Source organism: Apodemus sylvaticus, chromosome 17 (assembly GCF_947179515.1).
Source record: "Apodemus sylvaticus chromosome 17, mApoSyl1.1, whole genome shotgun sequence".
Lineage (NCBI taxonomy): Eukaryota > Metazoa > Chordata > Mammalia > Rodentia > Muridae > Apodemus > Apodemus sylvaticus.
The window spans coordinates 51972310-51986185 of NC_067488.1; the positions used below are offsets into that span (position 1 = coordinate 51972310).

General features: G+C 49.2%; 1 protein-coding gene across 3 annotated transcripts in view; it reads right to left on the reverse strand.

The window, feature by feature from the left end:
* Positions 1-7141: 7141 nt before the first annotated feature.
* Pacsin2 (protein kinase C and casein kinase substrate in neurons 2) overlaps positions 7142-13876 on the reverse strand; it is a 91473-nt gene continuing 84738 nt past the window's right edge. For 2 of the 3 annotated variants that reach the window (XM_052160153.1, XM_052160154.1), the window contains exons 8-11: positions 12725-12846; positions 10631-10753; positions 9955-10151; positions 7142-8712 (exon numbers count right to left, since the gene is read on the reverse strand). In XM_052160153.1, the coding sequence (XP_052016113.1) occupies positions 8600-8712; positions 9955-10151; positions 10631-10753; positions 12725-12846 (555 nt within the window). In that variant the 3' untranslated portion in view covers positions 7142-8599. The remainder of the gene's footprint in view (positions 8713-9954; positions 10152-10630; positions 10754-12724; positions 12847-13876) is intronic. The other variant, XM_052160155.1, reaches the window with a different exon arrangement.

Sequence of the window (13876 nt, forward strand, 5' to 3'; positions counted from 1 at the left end):
TAGAATTTTTTTTTTTTTTTTGGTAGAAAGTTTTGTTTTCGGCTACTAGAGAGACAGCTCAGTAATTAAGAGCACTGAGTGCTCTTCAAGAGGACCCGAAGTTGAATTCCCAGCATCCACATAATGGCTCACAACTTCAGTTCTAGGGAGATTTCACACCGTCTTCTGGCCTCCACAGGCACTACAGGCTCGTGGTACACAGATATACATAAATACAGGCAAAGCACACTAACAGGAAATAAAAATCATATTTATATGTGTGTGTGTGTAGAGAGAGAGAGTGGGAGGGGACAGAGGTCGTATGTAGTCTAGTTTAGCATCGAACTCATTAAGTAGTTGAGGAGGAACTTGACTTTTTGATCCTCTTCCTCCACAAACTGAGTGTTGGGCGGACAGATATACATCACCACTGTTGTTTCTGCTCAGATGGAAGGGTATCCTGGGACTTGGCAACCCAGAAACCGTGCAGCTCTGAGCGGAGAAGGTATTCCAATGTTTTCTGTTGGCCAGCTACTCCTGAGCATGGGGCTTTCTCTGGAATGTGGGCTATACAGCCAATGAGACAATGACTATGAATATCTGTGTATATTTGTGAGGCAATCTGAGAATCCTGGAGCTGGTGATCCTCTGGAAGAGCCTTGTACTCTCTTAAGCAATGAGCCATCTTTCCGCACCCCACAAGCTTAACTACCACCTGGGCTCCACCCCAACCTTAGGTGACATCAGTTGCTGGAAGCTGAAACTCCAGAGCGGTGAGTGTGGGGTAGCTGGAAAGTGTGGCCTTGGGTGGGGTGCTGCTGTAGAAGAGGTGTGAGAGTCAAGTTCTGCACGGTTTTGTTAACTCTTTTAGAGACATGTTTTATTCTCTTTACTGTAGGTAGGGCACCAACGACAACTATGACAACTAGACACAGCCAAAGTTCCATTTAAATTTAGCAGACCAAACCAAAGACTTTAACTAGGGTCATTTACAGGAGCACTGATAGGTGGAGAGAGGAGGAGAGGAGGAGGAGAGGAGGAGGAGGAGACTACTGTTAAGATAAATGAGCAATTAGAGTAGCACTGAAGAAAAGTCCCCGCCCCCAGTAATCATTGACAGCTACTCTAGCCTCTGGAAGGGACAGGGCTTAATGGGCCTGGAAAAGTCAGAGAGGTCTGATAGAGTACTTTGTTGGCCATACATGGGATTGTTGTACCCCTCTCCCCTTCACGAGTGACTTAGACAAGCAATGGCCTGTGTCACACCGGAGGACAGAGTTTGACAACACATATAGAAGTTTAGTTCTGGAGAGCACTTTCCAACGGAGTCCTCCAAAGGCCTCTGGCACCACCTTCCAGAAATGTAAGACTCACTCAGCCTGCCCCGTGAGCCAGGCTTGGAGGACGTGGGGCAGCTGCAGAGAACGTGTATTTTAAGTCGGGGCTGGACTTTGTCCAACTGCCACCAGAAGGAAAGCTAAATGTTCCTAGACAGTCATAGACTAGATCCAAGGGAGAACAGGAACAGTCTCTGTCCCCTGCCTCTGGAAGACACCACCAGTGCCTGGCGTTGAAAGAGAACACATTAACTTCTGTGTAGGCCAGGCACATCTGGTCTAAGCCCACTGAATCGTGAGCAGCCTCATCTGACTCTATCGTCCTCTGGACTCTCAGGCTCTGCACACTCAAGACACTAAAAAAAATTTAGTGATTTGCCAGGCAGTGATGGTACACGCCTTTAACCCCAGCACTTGGGAGGCAGACGCAGGTAGATCTCTGAGTTTGAGGCCCGTTTGGTCTACAGAGTGAGTTTCAGGGCAGACAGAGCTACACAGAGAAACCCTGTATCTTTAAAAAAAAAAAAAAAAAAGTAAAGTTAGTGATGGGTCACTGGATTATAAAAAATGGTAGACATTAACACCATTACCTCTTAATGAAATAAACAAAATAGTTTTATTACTATATTTGTAATTAGAGGTAAAAATTGACATGAAGCATTGATACAAAATCCTGTACTTTTTGTATATGTGGAGGTATACATGCATGAGTGTACACTTGGTTATGGTGGCTCCAGATATCACAACTCTCCAGCTTATCCTGAGGCAGGGCCTCACTGGAGCCCAGAGCCCGCCCATATGGCTAGTCTAGGCAGCCGGCTCGGTCCAGGGATCCGCTGTCTTCACCTTCTGAGCACTGAAGTTACAGGCAGGCTGCGATGCCCACCCAGCTCTCATGTAAGCACCAGGGGTCCGCACTCAGGTCTTCATGCCTGCAAAGCAATGCTTTATCCACAGAGCCATCTTCTAAGGTCCCCACATTTCTGTACTAAAGTACTTATATAACAGATGTATTTATTATCCTCAAGTGCTAGAAACAAATAAAAAATTCTGCTATTGGATGGATGAATCCCAGTATACTTTTCAATGGAACAAAAACGCTAGCACACAAAACTCCAAGAATGACTCTCAAAAGAATCATGTGGAAAGAAGACCAATTTCCCTTTTAATGTATACGTGGTATACATGTGTGTGCATGTGTACATGCAGGTGGGTATGCAAGTTGATGTGGAGACCCAAGGTTAACTAACATTGGGAATCTTTAATTGCCCTTCATCTTATTATTTGGGGCAGAGTCTCGGATTCAAACCCAGGGCCTTTTTCCCTCCTTCTGGATTGGTGCATTGCCTGCATGTGTATCTGTGTGAGGCTTGGCTGTCAGATCTTGGAGTTACAGTTTTGAGCTGTCATGTGGTTGTTGGGAATTGAACCCAGGTCCTCTGGAAGAGCAGTCAGTGCTCCTAACTGCTGAGCCATCTCTCCAGCCCCAAACCCAGAGCTTTCTGATACAGCTAGTCTAACCAGCTTGCTCCTGTTTTGCTCTGAGGATTGTCTCTCTACCAGGTTTGAACTACAAGCTGGGTGGCACACCATTCTGGCTCATTCTGGGAGCTCTGGAGATCTGAGCTGCCGTCCTCTCAATCGCTGAGCCTTGTCTCCAGCCCCAAACCTACCATTTGTATGATCCCAGACTTTCTGGAAATGGAAAAACTATAAAGACCAGTACAAGCCAGGCATGGCAGCTCATGCCTGTGGTCCTAGCACTCAGGAGGCTGAGGCTGAAGAACTGTTTGTGAGGTTGAAGCCAGCATAGACTAAGACAGACTGTATATAAAGACAGTCGTGATTTCCAAAACGGATCTAACATAGTTGACTAGGAAGATGGGAAAACTTGAGAGTTCTGCCTTTTGACTGGTGTTGTAGCATCAAGGGGACAGTTGTACTCCTGACTGGCTATGGAGAGGATCAGCGGCATGACTTATTTTTTTCCCCCCAGACAGGGTCTCAGTGTATATCTAGAATTTACCATGTTTATCAGGCTGGCCTGCAACTCAGAGATCACCCCGTCTCTGCCTCCCACCATTAAAGGTATGCACCACCACACCTGGTGCTAAGTGTCAGGGACACCATGGGCACAGGCAAGACGTCCAGTGCTGTGTCCTCTGAGGCAAGTGCTCTCAGGCCAACAACAGAGTCTAGCTTGAAGGAACCTGGGTCATCCTGCCTGGGTCTGAAAGTCTTACTCTGCTCCATACTAGCTTTTCCACTTCGATCAAGTTGCCTCTGTGATTCAAGTTTCTTCATCATAAAGGTGACAAACACTACCAAGTGCACTGGTTTGCCATGATGATTAAACAAGTCACAAGTTTAGGACAAGGGACTCAAGCGTGAGACCGTTGTCTACTTTGAATGCCCAGTTTTAGAGATGAGCAAAGCCAGGCTCAGGGAACTCAAGAGCTTTCTGCAAGGGCTCAGGTGACTGGGGTCACACGAGAGGACCCAAGCTTGGGAGCAGGGTCCTGTTACACCTGACAGCAGATCCCAGTTTCTTTCTGCACAGTGTCCTCACAGGTGGGAGAAATGGACAGGCCCCTCGGACCTCCTTAATGTGTATGCTTGTGCAAGCGCATGTGGAGACAGAAGGTTAACACCCTACCCTAAGGACTTCACGCCCAGGAGCCAATCACCTCTGCCAATATCCTCTTCTGAATCGCCATCAACTGTAGTGGGGAAGATGTCAACGAACAAGTATCAGAGGCACATTTACCCTGCAGTGGTGCTGTTCTGGCCTTTAGTCTGGTACTTCACCCAGAGATTAAGCCATATTGAGCTTGGCCTGGTCAAGTTATCTCCAAGGTGGCTCTAGTTCTTCCAACTGTGGAAATTTTGGATCTGGTTTTGTCCTGGTCCCAGGATCCTTCTGCCTCTCCCTACTAGAGGACCTTACAGGAGAGACTGAGAGGCCACTGTCCACCCATTTTATATGGGTAACCCTCACCCAGACAGGGGTCTGTGTCTCCTGAAGGTATCTGGACAATGGATGGGGAGGGTGGAGAAACCATGTCTTAACAACTCAGGGCAAGATCCTGTACAAGAGAGCAAAGGGAAGAGTATTTGGCCTTTGAAGAGATGGTGGCAGTATAGCAGGTAGCTCAAAGAACAGGTATGACCCAGAGAGCCTGCCTTCCTGGGTCTCTTGGCTTCTGGACATCCCAGATACCCTACAGTCATCCTAACTTTGCAGTAATGAGGCTCAGGTGTCAGGCTAGTGTCAAGGTGCTGTCCTCTGTAGTCCAGCAAGGAGAGGAGGGAGGAAAGGAGGACTCAGGGTGCTTTGTACTGAAATTGGGGAAAAGTTTAAGAGCCAGGGAACACTTTGCCTCATCTGAGCTAGTACTGGACTGGGAGCAGCATCCTGTCTTATTATCTGGAGGCTTCCAGAATCAACACACATGACCAGAGACAGTCTTATCCTCATGAAGGACTGATCTGACACCTTCTCAAGGGGACACACTGGTTTTATTTGGTTTGGGCTGTTAGGAGTCTAGCACACAGTAGTTACTCAGTAAATAATTGTATGTGTGGTGTATGTGGTGGATGAATGAAGCTCTTGCCCACCAGGAAAGGCGACCTGATTTATATGTTGCTAGTTGCTTGCTATGTCTGCTGGCAAGTCTTGCCTTCCTCTCATCTGGCCTCACTTTCCCTCTGAACCACGAGGGAGTTAGTATGGTGTCCACGAGATCCTTTATAAACCTTTCTCATTCCCATCCTGATGAGGTATAAGCAGCCCCCCTTCAGGCTTAACAACCTGAGGCATTTGCATGACCCAGACCTACAGGCTCCTCAGAGAAGGCTAGGCCAAGCCAAGCAGAGGCAGGTTGGTGTGGATAGCAATGCTGTCCCCTTCTGCAGAGACTTCTGACCAGTGTCTGAGCTTGGGCTGTAGCAGAGCCAGACCCCAGCCTGGTCACTGAACCATGCTTACATTCCAGTGCAGAGGAGCAGGGCTCAGAGCTCCTGTCCAGGTACAGTCTGGGGCTCACAACATTCCAGCTGGAGTAGGGGGAGCTCCTGGGCTGCTTCCAGGAATTTGGCAACAATATTTACTTCGGGCTGGAACGAAGCAGTTTCTAATAAGAATTTGACAGCAGGCTAGGACAAGGAAGTGGGCTTCAGAAGAGTACAGCTGAGGAGTGTGCTCTTTGTATCTTGATTGCTGTAAGGCCTGGAACACAGTCATCAGGAGACCTTTGTTTATGCCTCCTTTGTTTCTTAACTACTCAGTTTATGCCTTGTTTGTTCCTTGAGAACTCTGTTTATGCCTTGTTTCTTCCTAGACTACTTTGTTTATGACTTAGGACTGACCATATTCTTTGATGTACCTAGAATGATATAAAAGCAGACTGGAAAAAATTAAACTTGTTTCAGCCTTAGCACTTGCTGGAGTCATATACTATAGTGTTGTCAAATTGTCTTTGCTTTCTTTAATCCTCCCTCCCTCCCTGGAGACCCTGTTCACTGACTGAGCTGGCTTGGTCACTAGAGTCAGCTCAGCGGCCCTAGTGGTAATGGCTTTGGCCCAGTGCAGGAGCTATGAGAGGCCAAGAGGCCCTGGGATCCCAACTGTGTGGTATAGCCAAGGGCTACAGAGGGTCCTGGCCCCACCCTAGGTGATAATAACCTCAAAGACTTGTAAAGTTCTATGGCATCCTACCCCCATCCTTCTGTGAAAACAGAGGCCACTGTGCAGCGAGCTTCCGGTGTTTAACCCCCAGGGAAGGGTAGGAGATAACCTGAGGGCTTATCTTATAAGCTTCCTTAATTTGAATAGGGATGTTGAGAAAGGACCTTACAGGAGCAGTCATTTCATTCCACTTCTAGATACCAGGACAGCAAGGAGAGGTTGGCTGTCCCAGATCTGAGAGCTGGGCTTGGACTATGCCCAGCTCACAGAGCCTCGGGCAAATCATTGACCCAGAGGCTTCTAAAACCTATTTTCTAGTAACTCCAGTCTGCCACAGTGACAGGCCAGAGGAGTATTGGAGTCCCAGCCTACACCCAGTCTTACTGTGGTGTTTAAAATATATCCCCACTTCTGGGCTTGCAAGCTGTGGGGAGATCTACCTCTGCTTTCTCCTACTTTGTCTTCTCTCTGCTGCTTGGAGCAAGCAGAAGCTGAAACTGGTGCCCAACCAGAGCAACCTGTGGCCTGCTGGTGGGCTCAAGTACTGCTCAGAAACTGGCAGGGCAGGACGCCCACAACACAAAGAGACTAAAGGACAAAGACTCAGGCTCTGCTTCTGCTGAGCAAAGTGACACTGTTAGGAAGGCCAGAGAAAAGCTTTACTAGTGCTCGAAGAGGGCAGCAGGAGCCGTCTGTTCACCTGGACTGGCCAGGGCTGCCACGCTGGCTTTATCTCCTTAGCTGATCCCAACAGGAGGCGAGATCCTTGGAGGTTCTCTGTGCGCGTAGGACCAGCTGGGACCTGCATTGATCACATTACACCCAGAGATCATCTACTTGAGAAAATAGAACAGTGGCACATAAGGTTCAACACACAGTTGGCACACACACAGGTATGGGGAGGCGTGGCTGGTAGTCAGGGGAGAGACGGTGGTAGCATCAGTGGTGCCCTCCACAGGGATGCCCAAAGCGCCTCAAGTCCCCAGTCTCTGGTTCAGGAACTGAACATGGCCCTGAGAAGGGATCCTATGTACTGGGCCTTGCCAGCGTCAAAGCTGATACAGCCCTAGGAGACAGGCCCGTCAGCTGTGTGAACACGAGGGTGGATGAAGGCAAAGGGACTGCACTGCCACACACACAAGATCAACTGTTTATTGAGTTTTGTTGTTGTTGTTCTAAAATACTATACATTTAAAGGAGCTTCTAAATGTTAAGGACTTGACAGCTTTTGGTCATTCTATAGCTTAGGAACAAGGATTTCTGCCGGTAAGGTCTCACGACACACAGCCACAGCGAAAGAGTGCTCGTGCCAAACACTGAAGAATTACAAGTTGCTGATGTGCACCACTGCACCCTGTCCGAGCTAACAAAATAAAGTCCCCTTTGTGCCCATCCCTGGGGCTCACAACAGTCCCACTGCACCTGAGGACAAGGGCAGTTGGAAGAATTCGTGGGGGAGGGTGTGGGGGGTGGAACCCCTCCAACTCTCCAGTGAGTGACACAGGAACTGTGAAGCCTGTGACAACTACCAGGTCCTAGGAGCTTTTCCAGTGCTCACTCTGCCATGGAGCTCGGAGCCCTGGCCACTGAGAATCAGTCTTCTCGGCAGCTCCACTCAGCAGCCAGAGCCACATCTTAACTGGGTGGGGCTGTTTGCCAGGCGTGCCTGTGCTTCAATGCCACAGGCTTCAAGCAGATGACCAGATCTGCTGTCAGAAGCCAGCAGTTCTCATTCAACAGTGGGTGAACTCTATGGATTCTCTGAATATCAAATAATATATACAGATAGACATCGAGACACAACGGTCTAATATAAAGCATCTTAGTCTCCAGATGCAGCTGTTTGGAAAAGTTAGTCTTCTTACTGTTAACTTTCCAAATCACTAATAAAACTGTTTATATGCAAAAACTGAAGCAGGGATAGAGTGAAAATAATTTCTAAACATGGAAGTGTTGGGGAACGTTGCACAAGTTACTCCTGCAACTGGCACTTGCCATGGATTCCGGCTGCAGCACCCCCACATCTGGACACAGCACAGAGAAATGAAGATAGCTTACATGGAGAACATCTCAGATCAGTGTAGGCCATAATTTAACTGACCGGGAAGAGCATATAAAAAAGTGTAACTGTACATTGCCTTTAAATTAAAAACCTCAAACTCTTTACTCAGAAAATGGCACGTAAGTCTGTTCATTGAGCTTGCAGGTAGGGCCTCATCAGAGAAAATGATCAATGGAACAAGAATCAGTAGGATCCGTCATTGACTCAGGAGAGACAAGGGCCGGAGGGTGCAGATCCATGATAGAGAGAGCTGGAGGGGTCGGGAGGGGCCTGGCTCCCACTGGTGGACCATATCTTCCTGTGCCTAGATCTGCCCAGATGTGCTCGGAAAGGGGCCAAGTGCCCAACGAAATCACCAGCTCCTCTGCCTTCAGAGCACACCAGGAAGCCAAGAACAACAGAACCATCGTCTTTTGCAGGTGGAGTGGATGCCTACACGGCTGCTGGGGCACTAGAGGTGTCACTGCCAGGCCAAGGCTAACGGAGCTCCTCAACTGCCCCCTTCCATCTCTCCGCCAGCCTGCCCATGGACTGTCACTGGATAGCCTCGACATAGTTGGCTGGGTATAGGCCAACCTGGCCACTGTCTAAACGTCCCTTGCACCAACCCTGTTCATCTTCATCCTCTATCTTGGTCAGCTCATCTCCTGCAAGACAAAAAGAGGGTGGCCTTAGTGACAGGATGGGCAACACTGACCACAGAAAGTCATCTGTGCATACAAATCCCATGTGGATATAAAACATGCTTCTAGAAGGATCCACAGAATGTCTCCAGGGCAGAGGGATAGGCATCCTCCTGAAGGTAAGGCAAGACCCTGGACTTCTGACACAGAAGCCACTGTGATCTAAAGGTGGCAGCTCCCAGGAGCAAGCAGCAGTCCAGGTTCAGCTGTGTGTCCCAGGCTCCTTGCTTGGCAACATGCCCCGTGTTTTCATTCTGTATACTGGCTCAAAGTGTCTTTGGGACTTAGGTTTTATTCCCTGAGCCACCACTGGCCTGGCAGAGACCTGGCCTAACAGTGTCTATTCCCTAGACACTTCCATCTGCAGACAAGGAGACCACCAAATGCTGATACAGGAGAGTGCGGAGAGTCTGGGTGTGCTGTGTTACCACAACACAGGAGCTCACTCTGTAGGCAGTAAGGCAAAGGGCCCTGGTGGAAACTGCCTTGGTTCACAGTGAGGACATAGGGTAGGTCTAAAAAGATTAGCACATCGAAGTGTGCAGCATTGAAGACAATGAACAACAAGATTGGTAGGCACATGAATAACCCAAGCTACATAGCCAAGAGGAAGGACAGCGTTCAGGACCGGCCATGGCACCCTAACTAGCCCCTAAAATCTTTGAAGGACGCATCAGTCATTACTGTTCTTATCTTGCTTCTAGTGACAGGCTAACTGTAAACACGGCTTCCTGTGAGAAGCTATGCCTAGGGGAGCAGAGACAAGGAGCGGACACTGAGGTATTACAAACACAGAGGCACTGCAGCTACATGGCTTGGTGGCTGTGATATTGACTACTGTGTTAAGAGACAGGTTGATGAGGACACGGAGATCTCACTATAACTGACAGCACATGAGATGCCCACCAAGCAGAGGTACTAAGAGCAGCCAGATGGTGACTAAGAGCAACTGACAGTGAAGCGCAATGGCTAACAAAGTACAAGTCAGGAACGGACAGAGATGGCATTCAACAGGCCCTAACATGAACAGCACACTACCATCTTCCCGGCTGGGACAGGATCAGGACATGCAAAATCAAGTAGGGGAAAGGTACTGTAGTGAAGACTCACATGGAACTAGCAAGAACTTGACTTCAAAAACAAAAGACAAGTCCCCTCGGAAGGCTGGCCTCTATTTCCAGGAAGGTATTTGGGGAGGTTACCTACCAGCCTTGAAGCTCAGCTCATCGTGTTCCTGTCCCTCATAGTCATAGAGGGCCCGAACTCGCACCTCTGTTCCTGAGGTAGTATCCTCATCAAATGGGTTAGAGTCCCCGTTGGCATCAGTGGAGGAGAAAGGGTTGTTAGACTCATCGTCAGACCAGTCAGTAGGGTAATTCTGAGTCTTCTCATAGCTGCTGACACTGCAACAGAGGATGGCAAGAGGCTCTGAGCATAGGACTGACAGAGACTGGGTCCCCACCCAGAGCTCCTGACCCACAGGCAGGTGCAGCCAGGCCCTCAAAGCCTCCATGCCATCCACACTCAGCCTGAACCCTCAAAAGAAGCTGGAGGCTGTGACTATGCCGGAGTAGTGCCTGCAGGCGGAGCGGTACACACTTCAGCAGGTCCTGGTTTATACTGCCTGTCTGTCTTCCTCGAGTGTGCTGCTCAGGCCATAAAGGGTTAACAGGACAGAGACAAAGCAACTGAAGAGTGTTAGCTGTGCCCTCCCAGAGAGGTGGAGAGGCCCGACATTGTCCCACCAGGCCTGAATGTGCCCAGGTCCTGCAGGACATGCACTGCTGAAGTGCTGAGGGAGGGGTAAGACCCCAAGAGACCCCTGGAGAGAGAGGAGACAGAGAGCGAAGTGGAAGCCAGAGGAAAGTGTGTGTTCACCAACTTTTTGGCCTTAATGTCCTCCTTCTCACTGACGCTGCTGCCCGTGTCGTCCTCGTCCTCGAAGGGGTTGTAGCTGGACTGTAACTGCGTGGGCTGGGCGGGGTTGCTCGGGACACTAAGGTTGCTATGAGGAGAAAGAGAGCTTTCAGGGATCACAGCTTGGGGCCCACTAAGGGCCCTGGTGAGGAAGACAGTGACAGTATCTCTAAAGTTACAGCAGCTCCTCATCTGATGAGGGGAAGGGTGTTGATAGATTATTTTAGTCAGACACGTGGCTATATGTCGAAGAGTCAATACACCTTGATCAACTGTAAGTTAACTGTCTACCACACGTGCACAAGTACTTCCTGTTTCAGGGTTTCTGCTGTCCCCTAGGCCCTCATTTCCACATGAGGCTTAGCCGGTGGGATAGATGGACAGTGGGACAGATGGACAGTGGGATAGAAGGACAGGAAGCAGCAGCCACAGGGAGACTGTATCTATGGAGCAGGGGACTCCCAAGCTCCGTGGTGACCCTTGTAACTACTAAATAGGTTACTGGCCAGCTCCCTGGTACTGGGGTTTCCACAATCAGGAGGAATGCTTGCTGCATGGAAGGGTCCTTTAGTGCTCTGGAGTCAAATCATTCTTGTAACTCTGCCAATTTCCTCCCAGCCCAGTGTTAACTAGAGCGACACTGGGCACTAGGGAGAGCCATAGGGGGCTGCAGGGTGTACACCACCACTGTCAGGGAGTCACCACAGAAGAAGAGAGTCACCCAAGCCAGCAGTACTCAATCTGTGGGTCACCCAAGCCAGCAGTACTCAATCTGTGGGTCGCGATCCCTTTGTAGGTGTGTCAAATGATCCTTTCTCAGGGGTCACTTAAGACTATTAGAACACATATTTTCATTACAATTCATAAGAGTAGCAAAATTACAGTTATGAAGAAGCAATGAAAATAATTTCATGGTTGGGGTCATCACAGCATGAGGAACTTTATTAATGGGTCACAGCATTAGGAAGGGTGAGGACCACTGGGCTCTCTCAGCAACAACTGCCACCTACATCAGTGGCCAGGGCTTTGGTCAGCAGCATTCTTAAACCAAGCAGCCCAGACCCAAGCAAGTGCGAACGGGAAGCCCTCAGATGCCAGGTTGACCCTGACTGGCTGGGCATGTATAGGCAGTGTGCTTTACCCTAGCAGACCCTCTGCCCTCCTAAGCTCCCTGCTCTAGCTGACTTTGGAGGGTGTTGGTGCTGGGCATTGAACTGGTACATTCTCTCTGGCTAGCCACTAGACCACAGGACCTTTGGAGTCCCAGTCCTTCCCTTCAATCTCTAGGCTTAGGCACACCAGTAGGACCTCTTGGTTCTGAGGTTGGGGACTCAACGCAGCTTTCTGCAGAGCCTGTAAACACAGTAGCTGAGCAGGACCAGCTCTGTGTGACTGGGGATCCAGGGTTGGAAGGGGCTTAGCGTCTGGGCCATAGGCATGTCACTAGAGCCTGAGCTAAGGTGACCCTTATCTAAGCATGGGGGCCGCTAGCCAACTCCTACAGCATACACTTTCTAGAATGTTCTAATGACCATAGTTGGTACTTGTTCTATCCACAAGCTTTTTCAGAAGTGAAGGCAGAGTCTTGAAGACAAGGGGTGCTCTGTTCAGAGTGCTGGGCCTGAACCCAGGGCCTTGACTTGCCAGGCAAATGATCTGCTGAGTTATCCTCCCAGCTTCTCTAGAAATAGCTAACACTAAGTGAGGGACATTGGCCATCCCCCACTGTCCTGGCACCTGCACACAGAAGGCCCACTGGGATGATCCTACTGATACGTCTCTGTGTCCTGTGTCTACCCAAGGCTGCTCCATGGGGATGAACACAAGTAGCTAACACCAGCACTGCCCTTACCAGGACAGGTACCATGTGCAAAAGGCTCCTGCTCTGGATTTCTCAGGAGCTCCAGCATGAGTGGAGAGAAGAGAGATATAGGCTCAAGGAGTTCCCATGACATCTGGGCATCATCTAAATGACCAAGATGATGAGATCCCAGGGCCTGCAGATGTCCTCATTTCTGAGAAGATGGTCAGTTTCACTGAAGCTGTGACTGAATCTCACCTGCCAGGCTTGTTCTGTCCAGACTGGTCACCTGTCTGGTTGATTCCTGTTAGGGTGACACCGTCAGCAGCCTTCTTTTTCTCTCTCCGGCTGAGAGTTCGGTTCAGATCTGCAGACCACTCCTGGGCAAGGAGCCACCAGAAGGAAATGGGAGGGTCATTTCTGGGGAACCACAGTGGTCTAAAACACCTGCTCAGCCAGCCCCTACCCACCCCATGCAATTGCAACATTAAGCCTTGTGGGCCCTGCTTTGCTGTTTCCCAGCAACCTTAAGCTGCCTCTTAGGCCTAAAGGTTATGATTGTTGGCATCCATATAACCACAGGGCCCTGACGTGAAAGAGCAGACTTTATAGGACATGTTAGTGACAACAGAACTAGGTCTGAGGGCTGGGGATATAGTTTAGTGGTAGAGTGTCTGCCTAGCATACATAAAGTCATAGGTTCTATTCTCAACAACACACACACTACACATCCACCTCCTCAGCCCTCATTCCCAGAAACACTGTATCATAGCTGATGATGTTAATGTCTTTTTGTTAGTTTTTGCTTTACAAATAACTTGTTTTAATCAAAGGACAATTATTTTTTCTTTATATCCTGACTTGGCTGTTTTTTTTCAAATTTATTTAATGTATATGAGTATACTATAGTCTTCAGAAACACTAGAATCTGTTACAGATGGTTGTGAGCCACCATATGGTTGCTGGGAATTGAACTCAGGACCTTTAGAAGAGCAGTCAGTGCTCTAACCGCTGAGCCATCTCTCTAGCCCACTTACTGTCTTTTAGTACAGTCCTGGAGAGCCTTCTAATCCCATTGCTTGCCCACCATGGCTCTTAGGCTCTATCCCCCCTGTGCCAGCATGGGCTTTTGTGGTCTTGAGCCAGTCCTGCAGGAAGCCTGGCTGAGAGGCACAAGACTTAGTCCTTGAGTACTAAGGGCCCTTTCCATTTATGCTCTGAACTCTAAGTCACCATGTTAACAGCTATCTGAAGGAACCTGAGCAAGTCTGCAACAAAGGAAACTGAACCTAGGCCTGAAAATAAAACCAGAGGCTAGGTGGCTGTCTCAGGGCAGAGGGGGCTGACAGGCAGGCACCGGATGCTCAGGTCTCCAAAAGGCTCTCCCTGATATGTCATGCCAAAACCAGT